The sequence below is a fragment of the Primulina eburnea genome, chromosome 13 (assembly GCF_022965805.1).
Source record: "Primulina eburnea isolate SZY01 chromosome 13, ASM2296580v1, whole genome shotgun sequence".
NCBI lineage: Eukaryota > Viridiplantae > Streptophyta > Magnoliopsida > Lamiales > Gesneriaceae > Primulina > Primulina eburnea.
This window is the reverse complement of record NC_133113.1, coordinates 30,456,143-30,479,532: the sequence shown is the minus strand read 5'-3', so window position 1 is coordinate 30,479,532 and position 23,390 is coordinate 30,456,143. Positions and strand designations below refer to the sequence as shown.

At 35.2% G+C, this 23,390-nt stretch overlaps 4 protein-coding genes across 10 annotated transcripts; all 4 read right to left on the bottom strand.

Annotated features, from left to right (window-relative positions):
* Nucleotides 1–601: 601 nt before the first annotated feature.
* LOC140810128 (pyridoxine/pyridoxamine 5'-phosphate oxidase 1, chloroplastic-like) lies at nucleotides 602–4,286 on the bottom strand. The gene is made up of 13 exons (XM_073167949.1): nucleotides 4,166–4,286; nucleotides 4,014–4,052; nucleotides 3,486–3,653; nucleotides 3,307–3,409; nucleotides 3,062–3,228; nucleotides 2,756–2,968; nucleotides 2,583–2,671; nucleotides 2,452–2,502; nucleotides 2,223–2,313; nucleotides 1,615–1,719; nucleotides 1,461–1,531; nucleotides 1,151–1,246; nucleotides 602–935 (listed from the first exon to the last, which is right to left on the bottom strand). The coding sequence occupies exons 1-13, from the start codon at nucleotides 4,265–4,267 to the stop codon at nucleotides 854–856; spliced, it is 1,377 nt and encodes a 458-aa protein (XP_073024050.1). The 5' UTR covers nucleotides 4,268–4,286; the 3' UTR covers nucleotides 602–853.
* Nucleotides 4,287–4,987: 701 nt separating this feature from the next.
* Nucleotides 4,988–9,531, bottom strand: LOC140809770 (uncharacterized). 2 transcript variants are annotated; one of them, XM_073167487.1, is made up of 16 exons: nucleotides 9,389–9,531; nucleotides 8,879–9,031; nucleotides 8,540–8,637; nucleotides 8,278–8,378; nucleotides 8,090–8,168; nucleotides 7,898–7,958; nucleotides 7,720–7,766; nucleotides 7,545–7,637; nucleotides 7,370–7,460; nucleotides 7,148–7,196; nucleotides 6,683–6,799; nucleotides 6,449–6,596; nucleotides 6,274–6,366; nucleotides 6,116–6,184; nucleotides 5,500–5,542; nucleotides 4,988–5,399 (listed from the first exon to the last, which is right to left on the bottom strand). In XM_073167487.1, exons 2-16 carry the CDS (start codon nucleotides 8,934–8,936, stop codon nucleotides 5,299–5,301), a joined length of 1,248 nt encoding a protein of 415 aa, XP_073023588.1. In that variant the 5' UTR covers nucleotides 8,937–9,031; nucleotides 9,389–9,531; the 3' UTR covers nucleotides 4,988–5,298. The 2 variants fall into 2 exon arrangements, with proteins under 2 accessions (XP_073023588.1, XP_073023587.1); XM_073167486.1 differs by lacking the exon at nucleotides 9,389–9,531 and having other exon boundaries at nucleotides 8,879–9,374.
* A 1,346-nt stretch (nucleotides 9,532–10,877) lies between these two features.
* On the bottom strand, nucleotides 10,878–15,193 carry LOC140809772 (xylose isomerase-like). Its single transcript, XM_073167489.1, has 21 exons — nucleotides 14,961–15,193; nucleotides 14,518–14,611; nucleotides 14,309–14,419; nucleotides 14,059–14,133; nucleotides 13,839–13,968; nucleotides 13,652–13,743; nucleotides 13,479–13,529; nucleotides 13,254–13,330; nucleotides 13,123–13,177; nucleotides 12,947–13,048; nucleotides 12,646–12,697; nucleotides 12,474–12,519; nucleotides 12,332–12,387; nucleotides 12,105–12,156; nucleotides 11,937–12,016; nucleotides 11,783–11,853; nucleotides 11,660–11,700; nucleotides 11,486–11,585; nucleotides 11,341–11,412; nucleotides 11,166–11,243; nucleotides 10,878–11,087 (listed from the first exon to the last, which is right to left on the bottom strand). Exons 2-21 carry the CDS (start codon nucleotides 14,593–14,595, stop codon nucleotides 11,052–11,054), a joined length of 1,455 nt encoding a protein of 484 aa, XP_073023590.1. The 5' UTR covers nucleotides 14,596–14,611; nucleotides 14,961–15,193; the 3' UTR covers nucleotides 10,878–11,051.
* Nucleotides 15,194–16,945: 1,752 nt separating this feature from the next.
* Nucleotides 16,946–22,488, bottom strand: LOC140809046 (nucleobase-ascorbate transporter 6-like). 6 transcript variants are annotated; one of them, XM_073166507.1, is made up of 16 exons: nucleotides 22,120–22,488; nucleotides 21,784–21,983; nucleotides 21,489–21,561; nucleotides 20,891–20,988; nucleotides 20,616–20,789; nucleotides 20,171–20,271; nucleotides 19,897–19,972; nucleotides 19,687–19,746; nucleotides 19,303–19,487; nucleotides 18,700–18,796; nucleotides 18,391–18,477; nucleotides 17,972–18,030; nucleotides 17,788–17,879; nucleotides 17,632–17,709; nucleotides 17,376–17,536; nucleotides 16,946–17,269 (listed from the first exon to the last, which is right to left on the bottom strand). In XM_073166507.1, the coding sequence occupies exons 2-16, from the start codon at nucleotides 21,856–21,858 to the stop codon at nucleotides 17,051–17,053; spliced, it is 1,635 nt and encodes a 544-aa protein (XP_073022608.1). In that variant the 5' UTR covers nucleotides 21,859–21,983; nucleotides 22,120–22,488; the 3' UTR covers nucleotides 16,946–17,050. The 6 variants fall into 6 exon arrangements, with proteins under 6 accessions (XP_073022608.1, XP_073022609.1, XP_073022614.1 ...); XM_073166508.1 differs by having other exon boundaries at nucleotides 22,160–22,488; XM_073166513.1 differs by lacking the exon at nucleotides 21,489–21,561 and having other exon boundaries at nucleotides 22,116–22,486.
* Between the last annotated feature and the right edge of the window lie 902 nt (nucleotides 22,489–23,390).

The window sequence follows — 23,390 nt, the reverse complement described above, 5'->3', positions numbered from 1 at the left end:
CAGTTTCGAAGAATTGATTGATGGTTGGAATGATCAGGATGATTTTTGTAATATTTCACAGTTATCAAACTTCAAAATTTTAATTTATTGTAATGATTATTTATTCATTTTTATTATTTTTTCGCAATTTTAAAGATCCAAATAGCATGTACATTTTTAAGAAATTTTAAGATAAAATAAATCAGTTATTCAAAATTGTAGTTTAGAGAGAAATAAAAAACATGTCATCTACAATTCAATTTATGTGTATATATATCAAATTTAATGCAAGGATATGCAATATAATGTGCTTGTAGTATATATTAGTTTATGCACATGTCACAATAAACCAACTCAATTCCTTGTATCAACATGAATAAACATGACAGCTATTTTCCCTGGGAGAAAGGCATCGATATCTTTGGAAAATGCAGAATTTTATACTACTAGAAAATTTAAACATCTTTTACATTATCGTACATAATTATCGCGTTCACATGTGACACGATAGAGGTTGGCGTCAAGGCTGTGGCGGTCTTGACTATCTATTGAACGATTCTCCATCCCTTTTCGCTAGCAAAATAGCGAACCCTGTCAGCGAATAATATACAAATGCAATTTCTGTCAGAAATCAACTCAGTTGTTTATTCTCTACATTACATTAAACCGTATGTTCCCACTTTTTCAGAAACCTTCAACTACAAGAATTAAAGATCTCCATTACATGGATCAACAATAGTGTTCTAAAACTCGGGATGGGCGACCGGGATTTTTTGGGATTTTTTTTGGCTTTGATTTTTTAAAGCCCAACTAAAACTATAATTCTTTGGCTCTGTGCTTGTTCTAACACACCACTCTCATCTTCTTTGTCCACTTACTTTTGCACGCACAAGAAATTCGAACCAATCCCTAAAGCTAATTTTTTTCCTTGTTTTGATATTGCATCACGCGTTATCCTGACCAGCAAAAAAAGCAGGAGGAAAGGACCAGATGTCAATTGGATTTATTTTAACAAAGTTTCGGCTAAAATTTATTTTAAGAACCGTTACAAGTCTCTGACGCCCAACTAGCACCTAGCAAATATTAGAACCACAAGCATTGATCCTTTAGTTTCTGCGGGTTTCAACTATGAATCAGATTGTTCAATGAATATTGGGAAGGAACTGCATACCTCATGTGGACTGATGATTCGTCTCCTTGCCAAAATTCGAAACTCTCAGGTATGAGCCTGTATCCTCCCCAGCTTTTGGGCCTGGGAATCCTATTTCTGGACATAAAACAAATGATAATCTATGATCTTGGATTTGCCATGGTGGTGTAAGGGTACAAGGAGGAATTTTTCCTTATCAGATTATTCAAAAACATGAAGTTTTGCACATAACGTCACAGTTATTCAGATTTCAGGAAAGTTATATGATTATGTTAAATGATAAGAGTGTAAACAAGCTAAACAATAAATTCCACAAAATGATGTTACCGACCCATTGGAGTATATCTCCTCTAAAGTTTTACACTGCTGGTGGATATACTCCCGTCCAGGAATTACCGTGCTCTGAAATAAATAAACCATTAATGTTTCATGCAGTGTTGTTCAAAAACAAGGTATGTATTCAAGAAAGAATAAAAGGGGCCAACCTGCTGGCTAACCGCTGGCACAATCTGAATTTCTCGTGGGCGACTGATGAAGAACTGTTCAGACTCTTCATCAGATACTTTCTGCACAACTCCTTCTACTCTTACCTAAATTTTACATAAACATATTGCTATGATCCGCAACCAAGTGTATGTATATTCTCAAGTCATATCTTAAGTAATCAAACCTTGGCACTGAGATTTTTAGAAGTCAGCAGGTTTTTGTCGTTTTTATTTTTATAATGAATGGATGGATATTTGGTCTGATTCAGAAAGGAATAAATTATTCGGTTTCAGTTGTACAACGGCAAGCAATAAGATTTTGATTATTGATTGCATGGCAAATGTAGAGGTTTATAAATGATTGAGTGATAGTTTGTCCTGCAATTGCCAACTAGATGCGTTCAGGATTCAATTTGTTACTCATTTTGACAACTACTGAGCCCTATGAGACCTGAACTGCAATTGAATTCAGTAAACGACAGAAGTCGTCTAACATGTCATTTTTCCTCAATTTTAATAAGCAGCTAACTACTTTAAATTATTGGATTAATGTGCAAGGCAATAATACACTTGCATATGCCCTGTGTAGAATAGAAGTATAAATTTACCTGGCGATTTAAGGTAATCCAGTAGAAAAGAAGTGATCCATGAGGATTTTCAGATATCTCATGCGCCTTTCGACTTCCATAATTACTGCACCTATTTAAATGCAAGAACATAAACAGTTGCGGTATCATTCAGGAGCCAGGGATGTGAGAGGGACGGTTTAACCTGTTCAATAGTTTTCTTTACAAAGCAACAAGAAGAGATAAATGAAAGGTACTACAAGAAACTAACCAGACAAATCCTCCTTGGTGGATCTTTTTCAAAGAGACCATTCGAGAAGAACTGAAGAAACAAGATTTGTATCAAACGTAGTTACTCGCCTATACCACGTTATAGCTTATTAGACATAGAAAGAAACATACGGCTTTCCATCTCTAGTAGAAGTCGATAGAACCATAGAATCCGGTAAATTCACGCCTGTTGTCACTGCATCAGCATACCATTTCTGAAACTGCAATTTATAGCAGAGTATGTATACATCCTCATGAAATATCGAACGGCTTCAAGAAAGTATGGTCTTTTGACACGGGCTGACCTGAACAAAAGGATCATGCTCCGCAGTATTGTCGCAACATCTAGAAGAGACGATATCACGAGGCCCAATTTGGACACACATGGAAGTTCCACGATACGGAGGAAGTTGTAGTTCATAATCGTGCATAACAGTCGGAGGTATAAATCTTCCACCCAAAAAGTGGTGAGCACCACTGAACCTTTTTGCACAAAGCTTAGGAGCGATTAAAGATACCTACATATAAAGCATTTTAAGTTTCTTCTACATGGTGTTGATATTAATCGTTGTCCTTTAAAACGTAAAGATTCAAGAGTAAATAGAAATTACAAGCATGTGAGGTTTCATGCCTTTGCCACTGATTTCCCCATCCTCAACATGCCAGCCAGAAGGAACATCCACAGAAACAATGACAGGAGTTTTCAGACGACTCCGATCTTGTTCGCTTAGAGACACCAGGTTTTCTACCAGACCATCATACGGTGGCCCTGGATTTCCTGCAGGTGCAATACATAACCAACTTTTATATGCATGAACGTAGAAGAAAGAGTTTGAAGTGGCTGAGAAAAAGTTACCCTGGAATGAGAAACCAAAGATTGCATCAATTATAATATCAAAATTCGGTAACTCAGGAGGAAGGCTTTGTACTGACAGGAAAGGTACCGACAATGATTCAAGCTACACAAGGAACTGTGAATAAGCAGTGGATGATATGTATAAGTTTATGGCTCGTAAATTTGATCCTTTCAAGTACCTGAGTCACCCGACCTATATAGAGGGGATTACGAGCACAATTAGGATAACAAACTTGCAATTTATATCCAAAATGATGCAAATGACGAGCAGCTGCAAGTCCGTTGCCGCCATTATTTCCAGGACCGCAAATTACAAGTACTTGGGTATATTCACTTGACTTGTAGACCTGTTATGACTTGGAAAAATTAGTTCCAGACACCAATTACCCAGAAACACCAATATGACAGTATATAGAAGTGCTTTAAGAGTAAATTCCTCATTTTTGTTCTGGAGCAGTGTTCTATCTAAAGATGAAATCCTTATGGAGTACAAGGGGTTTATCCACCTTTTTTTAATCAGTAAAATCAAATTTTCATACATAAAAAAGACCGAATATTGTCCTAGTGGGGAAGCTAATGCCCAGGACTCTCCGCATTTCTTACTCGAAATTGTGACACCTTTGGGTAATTTCTTTGCAATCATCAAACAACTGAGAATCCATACACAAAGGAACTAAGCCAAATAATATGCAGCCACGAAGATTCACCTCTGCTATTGCAGATGCAACACTTAAACCAGCCAGTTCCTGCACTCGAAAGAACAAAGATAAATTCTACACCAAGGATCAATAACTTCAATTTTGAGGCAGTACAGAACCAAAGAAATAAAAGTCGGAAATTTGAGGAATTGGCGGATAACCATTAGCTGATCCTGGCTGAACCCATGACGGCCCACCAGTAACTCTTCGATTTCAGCAGCTTGCTTCTGTGTTAAGTAGGATATGGCTTCCGGGCCTTCCATGATTTCCTCAGTTTCTAAAACTCACTTAGTAATATAGTTTTGCCGCCGATCAAGTAGTGAGTCGAGCTCGCAACAGTTGTCAAAAAATTGATCTTGGTTCGGTTGGATACATATTTCACTGAACTTAAAATTAAAATATACTTTGATTTACTACAATATCATGCGATGCCTTTTTTTTTTAAAAAAAAAAACCTTTTTTTAAACAAATCAAAATATGATAATTAAATTTTTTCGACGCGTTCTTTCGTTTTATTAATTTGCTAATGCATTGTTAGAGTTTTATCCCCAAACATCGTATATGTAATAAAAAATTATATATATAAAAACAAGTTAAGGCGTAAGAGAATGTGTGTCGTAGGCTTTAATCAAAAGTTGGGGAAGATGTTGAAGGAATTCTGATATTGTTTTTGAAATATTTAGAAATAAAGTTTAAAAGGTAATTATTCCATTTGAAGGAAAAAAAGAAGAAGATGAAATAAGATAATACTCATAAATTAAAAATGAATAATTGGCTTAAATTACAAATTGATTTACTTAATTGGTAAAGATATGTCCATGCATAAGTAAATCACATTTCTCTATTGTGAAAGCGAGGGGGAAAAAGAACAGCAACATTAAGCATAATGCAATCTGATCATTTCTTGTATACAAATCTACAGCAAAAATTGTGTACGAAACCTCCACAAAGCCACAGGTAATCAATCATCTAGAGAAAACAAATAGAGACTCTTAGAAGAGTTTCTGGGAGATTGATTCCATTATAAAATTAGGAAAAGTATCAAAATCTTTTTGCTACATAAGAAAGACAGTCCCTTTCGACTGCTCTATGTATATCGGCGACTCCTAAATTATCCCCGATACTACCAACGTTAAGATGATAAGGGGATACTACCAACGTTAAGATGATAATGTGCATTTCATTTATTTCATCACAATGTGTGATTAAAAAATTGCGGCAACAACCACTTAGAGATCGAATAAAGAATCAAACCGAAACATTCTCAAAATTTTCGTAATTGAAGTTTCATGTTTTAGAGGATGATTTCTTCATGAACACTAACATTTAGAGTCTTGTTTGGAAGGACAATGCAGTTGACTACTACAACTTCATCTTCCACTGCGACTGATTCACCTGGTTTGAACATATTTTTGGTAAGTTGAGGGATCAAGATGGAAGACGATCAAGAAATTGAGTACTTTGACAGAGAAGGGAAAAATTGCGTTGAAAATACCAAGAATCGTAACTCCAAGCTTCTCATTGTATTCTCCTGCACCCTGAAATTTGAAAATCGAGGTGAAGGAGAAAGTTACCCATGATTATTTAGTCCATGGCTTATGTTATCCACCATTTTCTATCTTAGTATGTTCTTATATAATTCCACTTCCTGAAATGATAGCTTCTATTAAACATACTCTTCGATTTAAAAGAAACTAGCGCCAGGCAGGAACTGCATGCACATAAAATGGTGTCTTGTTCATCACATTCGTATAACTGAGAGTTTTAGAAATATGGATTCTGTCTATGGTGGTGAATTTTCAAATGAACCCTTCTTATCCCTTGCACAAAATGAATTTTAGGAAGATTCATTAGCGTATAAAAAAGTTGTTACAAGGGTCTCCCACCCAAAGACAGAGTTATTCTACGAAATTACAACCATTTTTTTGAGGATTGACAGTAAATATCCAAATTATTTAAATTTTTAACTATCATAAAAATCAGTGATAAGTTTGGTAAATTCATTTAGGATGGAACAGCACATACTTTAAACATTACTAGTTGTAGAATATGTTTTAACCGGAAATCCCCCAAAATTGATTAATATCAAAGTTACAGAGATTTAAGATTACCTGTACTCTGGACCACCTTCCAATGGAAGACTTCCAACCAACAATTGCATTAATAACAACTGCATTTTCCTGACAAGCATTGAAGAAACAATTGTGCATCAAAGAACCAATGACACACATATAGATCATATTTTTCCAGTAGTTTCAATTATCAGTACCTTGATTTCAACATCATCAAGAATAATGCAGCTAACAAGTCTCGCACCAGCTCCTATTCTAGCATTAGCTGAGATTGAAACGTTTGGACCAATCTGTTGATGTTTACGGTGAAGAACACAAAATCAGATCATATCATATTTCACAATTATAAACCCCACCAAAAGAATATGGGACCTTCGCTTTTGGATGAACTTTTGCAGATGGATGAATATATACGTCGCCTGAAATGGTAGCTTTCTTGGTGCCATCTCCACTTGCCAAGAGATGTGGTGAGGTAAACTTAAATTGGGCTAGGTATAAGCCTGAACATTTCAGAGACATCCTGAAAAAACGAGAGGAAATTATTAAGATGGAATCAAATAAGATGTAAGATATATTGGGAGAACGAGTATCTAAAATTTCGTTCACCCTGGTGTTTTGATTTGTTCCCAAAAGTCCAAGGTTTCATATACATAAAATTGTTTCTTCCCAGCAAGTGGTGAAAGAATATCTTGATCCAATCTTACAAAATCAGTGGGAAGACTCCTGCAGATGAACTTGTATTAGAAATAGAGTGGCCCAAACTGATAAGTTCATTAACTGAACAAATCCGTATCATTGATCCAATCTTGCAAAATATTTAGGAGTTTACGAGGATGAATTGGCTGGGGAGATTTAGATAACCGAACCATTGGATTACAGTTCTGGTAAGACTGTAATTATTATCTTATAAAACACGTTGGAATCTATTTGGCTGCACAAATATTATTACAATTTATAAAACCAGAAGAGAAGTTTCTTGAAATTAACAACCTCACAATGATATAATAATAATAATAATAATAATAAAAATAATAAATAAATAAATAAGAGAGTTGAACGATGATATTATACCTGTTTGCAGGTTGTAGTGCTTCAAAGCTGGATACACGCCTCAAAGTAGCTGCAATAAAAAACCGAACATATGCATCATGATGAGATGTCTTTTTGATATTGTGGTGAAGATCGATAAAAATGTGTACTGCATTTAGGGCAAACACCAAAAACAATCTGTCACTTATTAAAATTGAAAATCAGAAAGGTAAGGAATTAACAGGATAAAATATTAAGATTAACCTCTGTCTTTTCGTTGAGTGGATACACCTTGAATAGCCACAAAGATATCCGGGGTAAATATGTATACACCGCAATTTATACGGTCACTCACCTGTTTTCCAAATAGAAAGGTAAATTATAATGCATCTCATAGTAGTCGTGAGTGTATCAGTTGAATTTCAAAAAGTTTACGAACAAAAGTTTCAGGTTTCTCAGTGTAGTGCAACAGTTCATTGGTATCAGAATCAGCCACAAGTTCCCCAAACTGGCTAGCTGACTCAGGAGAAACCTGCACAATAAAAGTGTGGGACACATCAGTAACATGGAAAAAAGAAGTTTTGTGCTCACAAATGAAAAATAAACTTATCAACCTTGATAACCAGTATTGTTCCAATCCCGCCGTATCTTTTGTGAGCATCTGCAAAATAAACCACCCACAAACTTTAAGTTCAACATTCAAAACATCCTTCAATTGGAAATAGAGACTTAATCCACAGGTATGCAAATAACTCTAATAAATATTAACGATGGAAACACAGAGATTAATACCTAGCATCTCAGGCAAAGGAAAACTGCAACAAACATCACAGTTCAACAAAACGATGTGAGCCTGCCAAGTGAATAAGAGGGAACAGCATTATAATAACGTAAACAGAAATCTTTGTTCTCTAATTTTTCAACAAATTGGATGTTAGCTCCCTATAAAAATAAATAATATCAGACAAGGCATAGAGTAACAACCGGATTGTCTTCCATGATTAGATCCCTAAAGTTATAAAGTCCACCAGCCGAACCATGCGGCTTGTCCTCTTTCAAGTATCTGATGCCAGAAAGATCAACAGACAACACTATCAAGGATAAATATGGCACAAAAGTAACTAGATGAGCTTGAAAAATAAGAAAATTTATGAAAAAAACATAGATATTACCGAATGGGAACTCTGAGCTCATTAGAAGTTGAAGATACAAACATCGCAAATTCACGCTCCTCATAGAAACCAATAAGATAGACCTGTGCTAGATTTGGGATCTACAAAAAAAATTCAAATAAGCCAGTTACTCTCACACTTAGCATATCACAAGTTTAGATGACCACTACAACATATACTTATCATCTATCACATCTACGTAATGGGCATCCCAGTAAAGTAATCGTCGAAGCACTCAGTAACTTTTGATAGTATGGCGCACCCGTTTACAGGCAGATATTGGATGATTAACCATCGGTTGTCCAGCCAAAGGAAACAGAGGTTTTGGAATATTTAATGACAATGGTCTGAATCTGGTACCTGCATCCGCAGATCCATAGTTGAACATCAATCATGAATTCTTACAGCAAAATATTATGATCACAACGGTCATCTTATCCAAATCAAGGATCCAATTACTCGACTAAGAACTACGTGGTTCCAAGAATTACAACGAAATTATATAAAGTTTCAAACAACATCATCCGGAGTAATCAATAATCGCTTCATAACAAGAGCTGAAGTTCAATGCTTATTTTTAAACCCAAAGAATCACAACAACCTTTAGTGGGTCCTCCCACCATGATCACAGCAACAATTCTCTCTTCCGAACTCCTCATTGATCAGAAAAAGAAACCCACGACCCAAGATCTCAAAATTTCACTTTGCAGCCTTTTTAAACATAGCAAACACACCCACTTCTCAACGTCAGAGCCTAATAACAAAAATAGAAAAGCTCACCAAAAGACCAAAAACTCTGTAACCAATGATGCGTGCAGGAAATAACTCCAGTCTACGAAAGATAGACAGCAACGAACAGAGTGAAAACACAATAGCGAAACGTGTAACGATTTCGCTTAAGAGAATATGCTATTCGGATCCAAATCAAATGGTCCAGTAGTTGGCCAAAGGAACACTGCCACCACAAAACTTCACGGAATCCCCCACATGTACAACAAAGGACGGAATTGGACGGAGTTGATGACTTTCAGGAAGATAAGGTAAGAATGCAAGAATTTCAAAAAGCAATTATTTCTTATTTTGTGATATGCAAATGGGAGATTAGGCAAACCTGGGAGTTGCAGGTAGCAAGCAGTCCAGCCAAAATAGATCCGATCTACATTTTGATTGTTAATTGACAGTTTTTTTAGTACTCATGAGAAATATTTTGATGAAATAATATATTTTATATAAAAATAAAATTACAAAACATACAGAATTGCTAGTTTTTATTATTATTGGTCACGAATGCGTGACATCGTATCAAATTTAATATGTATCGTCCTTATAGGGTGTCCTAACTATCCAACCGTTATTTCATCTCCGTTATGCATTGAACATGTCCTGAATAACCCTCTTTTTGTCGTATTATTACCGATATAATCATAAAAGACTAATTTTCATAAATTTTAGACCAGACTTCTGATAAACTCTGATTTTCTGCTAGCTCAACACTAACTTTTCGATATGTTGATCCCATTGATAACAATTGGAACCAAATAATTCGACAGGAGAGTTGTTGAACCATACTACATAGTTCCAGTAACAACAAAAGCCGTAAAAAAAATACATGTGTGTCATATCATGATTGTAAAAATTAATAAAAGAATAAACTATAAGTTGAAACAATAATTTTTTTAAAAAAAATCACCATGGTTGGTTTTACTTTGAAAAAAAATAATTTCAAAATCACTTAATTTATATAATATTTAATCAGATGTACCATATTTTAGAATTTTAAAAACATTCACTAATCTCCACCTCAAACGTAATTTAATAATATTTACTGAACCAACTTTACATGATTTGATCTAGAAATAAACATATTCTCAGAAAAATAATCATCCACAATGCAATTTTATGTCTTCCTCAAAACATGCATACCTATTAAACCCAAAATATTGCATCAATTTTTATATCGTCCCTATTTTTTATTTTTATTTTTTTGTAATTTTTTTCGTTTAAGAAAAAACAGAGCTAATTTAATAATTATACTTATAAAAAAAATCCTGATTTTAAATAATTTATTTTTTCTTTTTTTTTGGAAAGGTAATAATCGATAAACAGTAAAAATAGAATGTGCGCTAGGTAACCTATTTCTGATTAATATTAATTTACAGGGTTAATTTTTATACTAATCCAAAGTCCAAACCGATTGGGAAAAAGGAGCTAAAATTATCGTAATCAAAATTATCCTGAGAAATGGCCATCCGTACAACCAAAAGAGGCTGCCTCCGTCGGTTCTTTAGAAAATGCAAGTGCTTGGGGGTTGACCAACAATTTTGTTTTGCTAAAGAAATTTGGATTTCTTATTCCAATTTCGGTTTTTTCAACATATTTATTATATATATTATTATATGTAACTGATTTCTCAAGATTCCAAAAACATGAATTCCAAATTGTTTAAAGAAATCAGACCATAAATTTCAAATACACATCTGACATGTTTATATAGTAACGTGCAAAAAAAAAAAATAAAGTGTTTCATTGTAAAACGTAAAACTAATAAAAAATCCATGGATTTGAAATCTAATTGATTTGTTGTATTCCATTTTTGAATAGAATATGAGGGTGGCCAAATACTATATCCCTAAAACAGAATGTCAAAAGCATCCAAAACGTAAAGCCGTCTCATGTATGTATGTATGTATGTTGGATGAGTATTGACTTCCCCACCTGCCTTATTTTTAAAGAAAAAGGGAAATTAAAAAGCTCGTCCGGCTTCCTTAAACGGCTTACAGGGCAGCCTGGAAGATCATCTCCGCCAACTCCTGCAGAATTAATTCGAAAACAATCATAAGGAAACACAGCCTCGAGTCAAGTCGATGAATGCATATGATCTACTGTACCTGCTTAGCAGAAGTAACCACGGGTTCTCCCCATTCCATCGCCTTCTTCTCCAGCAACTCAAAGTCTGCTTTTCCAGCCTGTGCACCATATAATTTACATTCGTTAAGAAGTGGAAATGCACAAATCATGACCCAAACAAATGAAACGATGGTTGTTAAAACAATGAATATTGACCTCTATTTGAGCCCCCAGTTCAGAGTCAAAACTTTGATACCTCCTGCGAACGAGATCGGCCAGGGATCCATCCTGTTTCAAAAGAAGAATACCAAGTTTAATTTTGAATGCATCTATATTTGATCACGGGTAATAGCGATATCACCTCAATCAACTTGGCAGCATTTCGGAGCCCACGAGCCAAAGTATCCATGCCAGCAATGTGAGCAATGAACAAGTCTTCGACATCTGTGCTTTCTCTTCGCCTGTTACATTTAGAAAAAAAATTATCAATCTGTGAATGGTAACTTCAAAGCTACAAGGAGTCGAAGAAAATTACAGTTTTGCATCAAAATTGAATCCTCCTGGTGCAAGTCCTCCCTGTGAAGCACGAAGAAACACGTAAGCGCATATTTATTTCACTCAAGGAGTTGTTTTACAGAGAGTTAAGGACTCGACGTACATTTTTAACAACGCTGAGCATAACTAATGTTGCTTCTCCTACATCCATCATAAACTGGTCCGTATCCCAACCTGCAGCATTGAAATGTCATGCTTTTGACTACTTATCGATCAGGTCAGATAGCATTGAATATTTAATCGCTTCAGCAACACACCAACTTGAGGGTCGCCAGTGTTTGCATCAATATTCCCCAGTAAACCGTTGATTCTTGAAGTCTCAAGCTCATGATGACAGCTGGAATAACAAAGAATAACATTTCAAGGAAGCAACGAACTAGTTGATGCTCAAATTAAATTAGAATACCGAAAAGAACATGAGAAACCTGTGACCAGACAGAGTTGCATGGTTGCACTCGATGTTAAGTTTAAATTCGTCTGCAAACGAGATGGGTAAAAAATGGGTGTTTCTTATGGAAAAGTGCCAAATTGAATAAATTCAACCAAGAAGAACACGAGAAGAAGATAACATAACAGTCGAGAAAATGAATGTCAATTCGACACGCCATTTAGTTTGCCTTGTTGATAAGCAAATACAACTAAATCAACTTACCTATTAATCCATATTTTCGAAGGAAATTAGCGGCTGTTGCAGCGTCCCAATCGTACCTGGAATGATCAAGGTATGTCACATAAGCTGAACATTTATTACAAAAGTAGCAATTCTTAAGTGCACAATATTTAAAAAAACTTACTGGTGCTTTGTAGGCTCCTGGGGTTTTGGTTCAATAAGAAGTGTACCTGACCCAAGCATCTGTATTAGATTCACAGGAACACAAAGAGATATAGAGTTTCTTAAAAAAACACATGCATAAATTTTTGACATAGCGTAAACAAGTTGTAGATCAAAGTAGAAAATATAGGCACCGTTAAATCCAATTTTCTTCTTATAGGCAACAGCTGCTTCAAAAAATCTTGCCTGCAACGAGACAAAACAACAAATTATAAAAACATTGGAGAAAAAATCAGAAACACATCAATGAATTGGCATCACTAAAACCAATACAACTCAACCAACTTTAAGTAAGCAACTAAATAAATTACAAGCAAAGCATGTTACTAAAATCAGTTAAAACTTAACCGACTTCAAGTCACTCACAGAATTATAACATCTAAAGCAAAGATATAAAAATAGAAAAGAAAAACATGAAACAAAATAATATCTGACCATATGATCGAGCTCTCTTTCCATATCTGTGTTCAAAAGAGATTGATAACCTTCACGGCCACCCCAAAAGACATAATTTTCTCCACCAAGATAATGTGTGACCTGTGACGCAAGGTTAGTTACATTGAGATTGGAGGACGCAGTAAAGCACAAGTAACACATCCAAGCTTACAGACCTCCATGGCTTTCTTGACCTGTGCTGCAGAGTATGCATATACTCCAAGTTCAGAGCTGGATTGTAACAAGATTTGAACATTAGTTGAGCTCAATATCAATTCATGACTTATCAAATTCAGCCAACAATTACCTAGTTGCAGCTCCGTGCATGAACCGAGGATGGTGGAACAACTGGGCAGTACCCCACAACGGACGAATCTTTGTTCCCTGATGATTCACGAGAGGACCGAAATGCAGTTTAGAAAGAGATTCATCAAAGTATAGTACAGGAAAATAAATTTTTAAAAAATATTAACGATAATTTGATAAGTAGATGTCCTAACTACTAACTCCTCTTGATTAGCACAAAAGTTACCTGAAGCTCCTTGGCAAGAGCCACCACTGCATCCAAGTTAGCATTAGTTTCCTACAAAAGAAAGAGGAAATGTACAACGATTAACAAACTAATTAAAAATAATAAATAAAGTGGTCTCCAGGCTCCAAGTATTACAAAAATCTATAAATTGTAAATTTCCCGCCCCCACAGACCTTGATCGTTTTACCAGATGGAGATATGTCCCGATCATGGAAGCACCATCTATCCACGCCAAGCTTGTTTATGAACTCGAAGTTTGCTCGCACTGAATCACACATTTAAGTAATATATGATATATGATTAAGCAACTCAATTTCCCATATTATCACAAATCCAAAATTTACGCTGCAAAACACTAACTTCTTCTCTTAGCCATTGCCAAAGAATCGGTGCCATCTTCCCATGGCCACATCTTTGTTGGTGCGCCAAACGGATCACCCCCAGTTCCACGGAAAGTATGCCAAAACGCAACACTGAACCTCATCCAGTCCTACCAAGAATCAACATTTTAAGAGTTCCCGATAATATAATTCCTCCAAAGGTGCTTAAATATAATACTGAGATGGAATAAAACTCTCACCTTCATCTTTTTCCCAAGAATTTCCTCCTCTGCGTTATACCATTTATATGCGAGATGATTCTTGCTGGAAGGACCCTACATTAGCAAAAGGGTTCAAGTCGTAACAATATCAAACAATAGTTGGCATACAAAATATGAAGCATTCTTAAGTAATCATTCTGGAGAATTCAACCATAATATACTCCATCAACCATCTATAAGAGGCAAAATCAAGAAGAAAACATGAGATATGCACATTTGAACTCAATACCTCGTATTTAATCTTCGGAATACCTGGGAAGAACTCCCCTTCCCATTCACCAGAACCATTGGCACAATCACTCTCAACATCTGCCGGACACATTGGCGGTGAAGCGGCAGCCTGCATTCAAATTCAATTCAGTCTAGAATCACAACACAAGATAAAAACATCAACAGGAGAGTAAATAAAATTCATAAACCAACAGATTGAATCTTTACCACTATATTACAGACCCCGTTAATAAAAACAACCAACAACAAGAAAAGGGCACTCTTCATTTGTATCATCGTGATCATGAGCAGAAAAAGGTCTCTGCAAACAGAATTTACAAAGAGTTAATTAATGACCCATCTCGAAGAGTTCTTACTCTTAATCTTAACAAACAAAGGTAACAAATTTTCACTACATACAAATCAGTTCTTGTATCAAAATTATATCTTTGTCAAAGAGACAACCTGAAATTAAATTTCAAAACCAACATCAACAGCCACCTTTCTCTAACTAAATTAAATCAATATTCACAAATTAAATAATTTTCTGAGGGAAAAATAGGAACATACCCAGTTATCAAAGCAATTAAATTCCAACAAACGTCAAATAAAATTACATATCACCTAAAACCCAAAAAAAAAAAAACAAGACAACAAACCCAAGAACTTACAAAGAAAGATGAATCTTCCAGAACTTAGGCAGAAAACACACTTCTCACAGAAATCGTCGTTAATGGAAGAGGTGCATATTTTATAGTAGCTGACACTGTGGCGAGTATTTTAGTCAAATGAGAACTCTTATTTTTTAAAAATCAATTTTAGGAACCGAGATTTCACGGGATTTGAGGAGATTTTCGGTTTTGTACGGGGCTTTTCGCACTCCACGTGCCGATGGAATAAAAGCGTGGATGCATATTATAGATGGTAAAAGTAGATGTCACAAATTTTTATTATTGATGATTCAAATAAAAGATATGTTTTATAAAATATAATATGTGAGATCGTCGTACACAAATTTTTATCGGATTTTATAAATAACACGTCATTTAATACTCGTACAATACATTAGTTAGAAGAGTCGATGAAAAATTTATAGAGTTGGGTTGTTTTCCGTCTTTTTAAAAAATTCAACTTAAATTGAAATTTATTTAATTAACCGTAGTTTTTATTATAATCTAATGATTATCTTCCGTTTATACAAATTGAAAATAGTTTACATAAAATGTCAAAAATATATGTAATTGCATTTTCTTTACAAAAACCAATATTTAATAAGACGCATTAGATGGTATTTTAATTATGATAAAAACTTGTGTGAGATGCTCTCACTGGTCATATTTTGTGAGACAGATCTCTTATTTGGGTCATCCATAAAAAAATATTACTTTTTATACTAGAAGTGTAATTTTTTATTGTGAATATCGGTAGGGTTGACCCGTCTCACATATAATGATTCGTGAGACCGTCTCACAAAAGACGTACTCTTTAATTATAAGCCGATTCATTTAATTCCAAAATTCCTTTTTATTTACATGCCAAACATGGATTTCGAAAAATAAAAATCCAGATTTTGCGAATGATTTGAATTATGGTAAATTTTAGTTCCAAAAATAAGGGTAGATTTGCCATTTCAATATTTCGTTTCAGATAAAATCACCTAAAGAAAAAGTGCGTGGGAATGACGTGGCTGTCTTATCAATAGTTTTTTTTATATTATTTTAATGGACTATAATCTATTAATCACAAAAGAAATATTCATCGAAGATATATTTAGTCGGGTCAAATCCCGGTAGATAACTACCCGATCGGGTATAAACCAACCACCCCCTAAAATAAAAAAGTTATTTTGGTGTCATTTTTTAAAAGACAGAAATTTGTATAAAACGGTCTCACATGTTATATTTTATGAGATGAATATCTTATTTAGATCATTCGTGAAAAAAATATTACTTTATAAGCTAAAAATATTAATTTTTATAGGCAATATCTATAGAATTAATCTATCTAAATAAAGACTCGCTATAAAATAACAAAAATAGTCTATTTTCATTTAAAAAAATATATTATAAAACTCTATATTCTAGTAAATTTGTATATCCTCTTATCATATCATATCAATTTTTCAAATAATTTAAAACTACAATATTTTCTTTAATTTTTTTTTTTAAAAAAATTAGATTGTGTTAATCATTCATATTTCTTAATATAAAGAATTTAAATTAAAAATTACATGTACACAACACGTGCGAAAAGTCAGCTAGTGTAGACTACATCAGCTGATCATAGTCAGAGATCACTCTACTAATGATAATATGAGTCCTTAAAATCCAAATGTTCTCGGGTCAGAGCCTCACTTGTGTGGGTGTTAGGTTGGGTAAGGTCGATGCTACATGTGGTATACTGTCCCCACATGATTTGTATGGACAAGATTACACACATATGTGATTTTAAAAAAATTAATGGACCTATATGTGACTAAATTTGGTTTGGGCCTTTGATTCTATTATAAGGGTAGTGCCTTACATTTAGGATGAAATCAACCGTTAGGTTGGTAGATTTTCCCAACCCATTTTATCAAAAAGAAATCTGCGTGTAACACACAAGCAATCATTTGTGTTGCAATTTGTACTTTAATTTCCTCAACAAAACTCACTAGTTAAAAAGAAGAGTTACATCCTACAAGCACGTATTCTACTTTCTTACAGAACACTACCAACCGAGTAATATTTCCAAGGAAGATCTACGGTTTGAACACATAACATCACACAGATGGGAAATATTTGTTAAGTTTGAAGGGAAGTGAATAGAATTCCTCACTTCTTGTATCGGATTTGAACGTACGGAATTTGTCCCACCACTGCTTGCCTCTATCTTTCCTTATCTGTCCATCCTTCTTGTGTAATGTGTTGTCCAAGAAATATGCAAGAATACCAGCCACAAAAGGCTTCGATGAAAAGGGTGTGTTCACGATGTCGTTGAACTGGAGCATAATTAGAACAAGAAAAGATAAAAGGTTGGTGAAAAAAAGGCATTTTTCTAAGTCAAAATGTTAGTGAGAAATTCAGGAGCTCAGTGCTTGCGCATACCCATCGACCCGATGTGTGCACAGGACCATATGTGTTGATGGCAGTGTACTCCTTGAAGTACTGGGGTACAGACAAGCCCAGATAAATAGAGAAGCCTAATATGAATTTGGTCCGGAAACTGTTGAGGTTACAGAACTGAAGAAAACTTAAACCCGCAGCACCTGTGACAAGAATTATGAATTTGCATTTACTGTACAAATCAGGGTAAGTGAGTCTTCTCATAGCACTCTGTGGGTGTGGGATAATATGTGCATACCAACATAGGCAAAAAAGAGGCAGTACAAAGCAGCCACAATAGGTGTAGGTATAGAAGCAAAGACCGCTCCAAATTTTCCTGCAAGAGGATCAATTATAGATCATCTAGAGACGGGATAGATTTAAAAAAAAAAAAGAAAATATCGAGGAACTTTACCAAGAACAGAAAAGAGAAGCATGAACACAGCAGATATCTGCACTACTCTTCGACTGCCAACACGAGTCATTGCTAACAGACCAGCATTCTCACTGCATAGGGAGGTAATACAGGTTGTATCACAAGTGGAGTCTGAAACTCGTCAATTCAAAAATCATGCAGAGATCAACTGCAAGTGTCTTACATGGATACAGATGACCCATTTGCAGTTCCAAACACACCAGATAACAAGATCGCAATGCCCTGCATTCAACATGACAAACCCTGAATTTATTCAACATTAAAGTAAATACTTATCCACATAGCGGACAGCAAAGATTTAATACTTGTCGGGATAATCCTGAAAGTAATCAGTTAAAGTGTATAATAGAGCTCACTCAAATGTTCACAATCAAAACAACAGACTGTTTGGATATCAGGTGTCAATTACTTAATTCTACTTTATGAACATCTTGACATCACAGAAAATTTGGGGTGTATCTTATATTTTTTATTTTGCTTATATTTACTGTAAGCGTCTAGGTTACACATCATTTCAAATGTTGTGACAAGAGAAGACCGAGATCGGTGTTTCGGTTGAGATAGTAGAGTGCTGTATTTTACCTGCCACCCTACACCACGACTGAGAATGGATGGGGGTAAAGGGGTTGCACTTGCATATCTGGACACAGCAATAAATCCACCAGTGGACTGCATTTACCATTTGAAAACAGTGAAGAGCAGATTCATAGTAGCAACAAAGGTTATCTCCTTTTCAGGAAATACCAGTGGTAATGAAATATATGTCTCCCATCCAAAAAGGTAAGAGCATAGTACGAAAAGCAGAGTGAGGTCATTCGATCTCTTACAATCCGAACGAGAAAAATAGGTATGAACGTCAATAATTAGCAGATAAAGGAGAAGAAAATGAACCTCTACAAGAGCAACAAAAGCGGTCATAATCATGGCAAATGCTTCACCAGCATCAAATGAAGGTGCTCCCCATTGAAAGGGATATGGAACTCTTATCCTGCATACACAAGTCCATCATGGTCATCACATTTCATTGCCGCCAATCCATCATTCGTGGCAATAACACTAGAGTAATTTTCCCAAAATGCATTTTTCATAGCAACTGGAATCCAATGCCAAATTAAGAATCCTAGAGCTGTTGGCCATGGCCAATACTAGTCATTCATGGGTTTGTGGTATACATCTAGAACATGGACCATCAGACATATCAATCTGAAAGTCAACAATTTTTTATAAACTTTTCTTTTCTATTTACTGTGAAGTCTAGTAGATCTCTTATTGATGTAAGAAACTAATAGATAATACTCTCCAGCCTGCAAGGCATGATTTGATTGACCTTTGGAATTTTTTGTTGTAAAATCCAAAACAAGCATAAAATATTTAATTTTTTAGACAGGTGACATTGCTTAATTTGATAGAATCAGTTTGTGAACAGATACTTTCAGAAACTAAAGTGGCGCACATGCACAAGACCGTAACCATCATCAAGGGGTCTCGACATACCATGGAGCAGCGCTAATTAGTCCAGCACGGTCGGTTCTACAGCTGGTTTGGGTCTTCGCGGGCTTTCCATTGTAGGCACCCCCCACAGTTAATATATGTGCATAAATCCACACAACAGCCACTGAAAATAAAACTGCAAAGCGGTCCACAATATTCTTTCCTGGGTGTACGAAATGGACCAAATACTGGAACAACAAAGAACAGTTTTTATAGCAAATTACACCAGATATACTGCACGGAAAGTAAGACTATTTGTGCTGATAATTTTAGCCAGAAGATTGCCGGAGCCTGAACAGTTAACTCTATCAAAGTGGTCAGAAGTTGAATTGGACTATTCATTTTAGGAAAATAAAAATCTACTAAAGTTGCAATTTGAACTGTTACCTGAGAAAAGATGACCAAAATTATGAGCTGTGGCAACCCTATCTCGACACAGTTGGCAACCTAAACCACAAATTAAGTACATCAGATCCCAACCGTTAATGACAAAATGTAATGAAACACTCACATAATATACACAAACACACACAAAAGAGCAGTGAGGTGGGGGTTGGGGGGGTGGGGTGCGGGGGACAAATAAAGGCTAGCATATACCCCGGGGAAACCAAACTCATAGAGGCCAAAACCAGCAAGAGCCACCAATGGAACAGCTGAAAGTGGACTCAGAAACCTGCCATTTTAGATGCATTAGATTAGATTAGTAACAATTGATACACCGTTGTGAATGAATAGCCTTTGGCATGTGAATTGCATACATCCAAAATTAGGTCACAATGTCTTCATGTAGAAAGCTTGGAAAGGGCAGTTTAGCTCAAGAATGGATCAATTGCATCAGTATAGGCATATAAAATATGAAACATAGCTAAACCTGGCAACGTTACGCCAAAGACCACTGAAACCGAGAACTATTTGAACAATGGAGGCAATAATAAATGCACCCTGGGTAGCCCGCATTATCTTTTTAAACTTCTGCACGATAATTCCAAAAAAAAATATTAGAAAAACTTATGTGAAAGCAATATAATTCTTCTTAGAATTCTCTGTCTGTCAAGAAATATAGCAAGCCTCATCATGTTTGAGTCTAGAACTGCTTTAGGGAAACAACTTGGTGGAAATGTATTCAGTGTATCATCGCTTACTTTTCATTTCTAAACAAATCCTGGATCCATGCACGGTGTTAAAATGCCATAATTGATAAAAATGTCTGATGCTTGTAAGGTTTATAAAAGAAAGAAGGCAAGCACTACAGCACAAGGGTCAACTTGCCCCACGAGATTTAGAAGGTACAAAACAAAAAATATGGTTGTACAAACCGATATAGGATCTGGGTCGCTCCATCTACCAGACAAGATTATGGATATTGTAGGTGCAACAAAGGTATATGAACCTCCCATTACAGCAGGTAATCTGGTGCCAAAACATGTTTGTAACAAAGTATTCAACCCAGCAACAAACAACAAAGTCTGGATAACTTTGGCTTTCTCTTCCTGAAGAAAGGCTAGTATGCATAAGCAAATAATACGCATACAAAATCAAGTAGAAAGAAACTTCAAATGATGAAAGTCGTATAACAACTCTGATGACACACATTTCCTCCCCCCATTTGTGGAACCAGAGCAGAGGGTATGATGACTGTTGTGCCAAGCATAACTATATAATGTTGAAATCCAAGAAGGATGGCCTCAGCTGCAAAACAAGAACCTCACACTGTCAAAAATTCCTGTCCAAACTCATTTATAGAAGCATTTGGCGCGAAATTGAAGACATACAATAAATGATTTAGTATCCTAAAGGCAATAAATCCACATAAAACGGGCATGATATTCTTGACCAATGCTTCTTGATGGCACTATACTATAGCCAGGAATTGAAAGTAGACCGAAAGGCATACTAAACTACTGTTAAACCAAGAGAAACATCCAGCATAAAAACATACTGATTATGGTAAGTGCAAGCATCAGTTTTTAAATCACTAGTTCAAGCATATAATACTCAACTCTAAAGCAAATGGAAGAACCGTTAGAACAACGAAAAGGTGAATTTTAAAAGAAAGCCTCCAATCATTCGGAAGGGCGGGAAAGGGAAACAGCCGTGACTTTAAAAATCTATCTCGGAGAGGAAAGAAAAATGTAGGTACATAGATTTCACGAGAATCAGAACGAATAAATTACTAGCAATATGCTTACAATATGAACAGAATAATATAGATTGCAAATTCCAGGCTCCACCAGCATATTGACCAACACTTTCTACCAAAACCTACAAAATATTTGGCAAAAGGTATACTACTCTAATAAAGATGGTAAAAGAGATGGAAAGCTGAAACAGAGTATTAGTCCAGCCAAATGGCCAGAAGGGGGCAAAAGACCAACATATCGGAATGATACCACGATCACTTTATATTAAACTTCAGCAGAATAAATTACGAAAGAACGTACTGAAAACAGTAAACAAAGAGTGACAAGTTAAACAGAGACTGACGCCACGGAGGAGGGCTGGTAATGCAATAAGAAACATTCGGAAGCTGATCTTTTGGTGGGTGTGGCGCCGGCTCATCTGCCTTTGGTGCTGCTCCACCTGCCATTTCTTGCCCTCTTTCTCTTCTCTAGAGAATAACACCGTCCACGACGTTTCAAGAGAAATCTAGCTGCAACACCCCATTTCAAAAACCTTCGAGAACACTGCATAAATGAAAGAAAACGCAAAAAAAATGAGAACCCAGAAGAAACTACTCAAGAAAGAAGCTCAAACATACATACATGGAGCAAATGAAGCCCCGGATAACATCACCACAAACCCACATGTAATTTCACCTACCACAAGAAGCTCACAACTCCTACGTTTTCCTAGTACTTACCAAAACACGCAAAAGAACACAACATCATCGGTATAAGCATGAAGAAAGAAAGGGACAACGTAACAGAACCCAAGACGTGTAGCAAGTTCAAAGCAGGAGAGCAATTTAATATTTTATTTTTTGAAGAGCGGGACCGTGACACTTATCTATACAAATAACTCGTCCACAATAGATTGTTCCACCGAGAACACATCGTTTTCCAATTTAGTGCATCAACATGGGTGCTGCTGCTCAAGGCATGCGTACGTGACCAAATATCATTTGCCAATTCTGCGACGTTTCTGCCTTCACTATTGCAGTGAAGTGGGGTTTCCATGCTTATCCCTTACCAGGATTTGAGGTTGTAGTTTGGGCCATATATTGTCTTCTATGTGAAATATATGAATTTCGACTTAGTTTAAAATGAAAACAATTTATTATATTTAAATACCCCTTTTATCTATTTATATATTGACGCTATAAAATAAAATAGAATTTCAAATAATATAATTGGATAAATTTGAAAAATTCATCGATTTTAACATTAAATATTATATAAATATATAAGAGATTAATTTTAAGTTATGATCACATTTCTCTAAACAATAAAAATATAACTAAATACATTTGAAATCTATTGATTTGAAATCCATCTATCCAAATAATATGAATGAAAGTTTGCGTTAGACAAAATTAAAGTGCATAATTATTTATTAAACCCTTAATTTGTTAGTAATCAAATTAATTACATTTTAATATGAATTGTAATACGTGGATCCCACAGTCCATCAACCCGAGAAGTGAACTTGGAAGTTGTCTTTCTTATTTCTGACTAGTGACACTGCACACGGAACTTGCAAAAGTTTTTTAAAAAAATTTGTCATGTTTACCTAAACAAAATGCCCATCCTTATTCGTTACTTATTTATACATCAGTTATATAAAATAAAATTAATTTCAAATGATATCATTATTGAATAAACTTGAAATTCATCATAATTAATATGAAAAACTATATAAATATGAAGCGACAAATTTGAATTTCATATTCTTACTTTTCTAAATAACAAAAATAAATTTAAAATTTATTAGTCTAAGCACAACTTGTGTTTGGTGTGCGTTATAATATGGGGTTATGAGCTATGTTTTGGGTTTATCATTCGTTTGGTACTTTTTTTTGTTTAATACTTTTTTTCCAGTAATCTCAATCGATCTTTTCATTTTTGTGACCAAGTGAAATTAAGGTTGAGAAA

Coding starts and splice junctions, on each gene's coding strand:
- LOC140809046 (XM_073166507.1), bottom strand. CDS start 21,858: ATGAGCCGGCGCCACACCCACCAAAAGATCAGCTTCCGAATGTTTCTT. Junction 18,797..19,302: donor CTAATTAGCGCTGCTCCATG/GTATGTCGAGAC, acceptor TTGTGTATGCAG/GATAAGAGTTCCATATCCCT. Junction 18,478..18,699: donor CTTTTGTTGCTCTTGTAGAG/GTTCATTTTCTT, acceptor TGGTAAATGCAG/TCCACTGGTGGATTTATTGC.
- LOC140809772 (XM_073167489.1), bottom strand. CDS start 14,595: ATGATCACGATGATACAAATGAAGAGTGCCCTTTTCTTGTTGTTGGTT. Junction 14,134..14,308: donor TTCCGAAGATTAAATACGAG/GTATTGAGTTCA, acceptor TTGCTAATGTAG/GGTCCTTCCAGCAAGAATCA. Junction 11,586..11,659: donor TTCAATTTTGATGCAAAACT/GTAATTTTCTTC, acceptor TAAATGTAACAG/GCGAAGAGAAAGCACAGATG.
- LOC140810128 (XM_073167949.1), bottom strand. CDS start 4,267: ATGGAAGGCCCGGAAGCCATATCCTACTTAACACAGAAGCAAGCTGCT. Junction 3,654..4,013: donor TTGCATCTGCAATAGCAGAG/GTGAATCTTCGT, acceptor AAGTCATAACAG/GTCTACAAGTCAAGTGAATA. Junction 2,503..2,582: donor TCTACTAGAGATGGAAAGCC/GTATGTTTCTTT, acceptor TTGTTTCTTCAG/TTCTTCTCGAATGGTCTCTT.
- LOC140809770 (XM_073167487.1), bottom strand. CDS start 8,936: ATGAGGAGTTCGGAAGAGAGAATTGTTGCTGTGATCATGGTGGGAGGA. Junction 7,197..7,369: donor CACTCAACGAAAAGACAGAG/GTTAATCTTAAT, acceptor TTTTTATTGCAG/CTACTTTGAGGCGTGTATCC. Junction 6,800..7,147: donor GCACTACAACCTGCAAACAG/GTATAATATCAT, acceptor GTTCATCTGCAG/GAGTCTTCCCACTGATTTTG.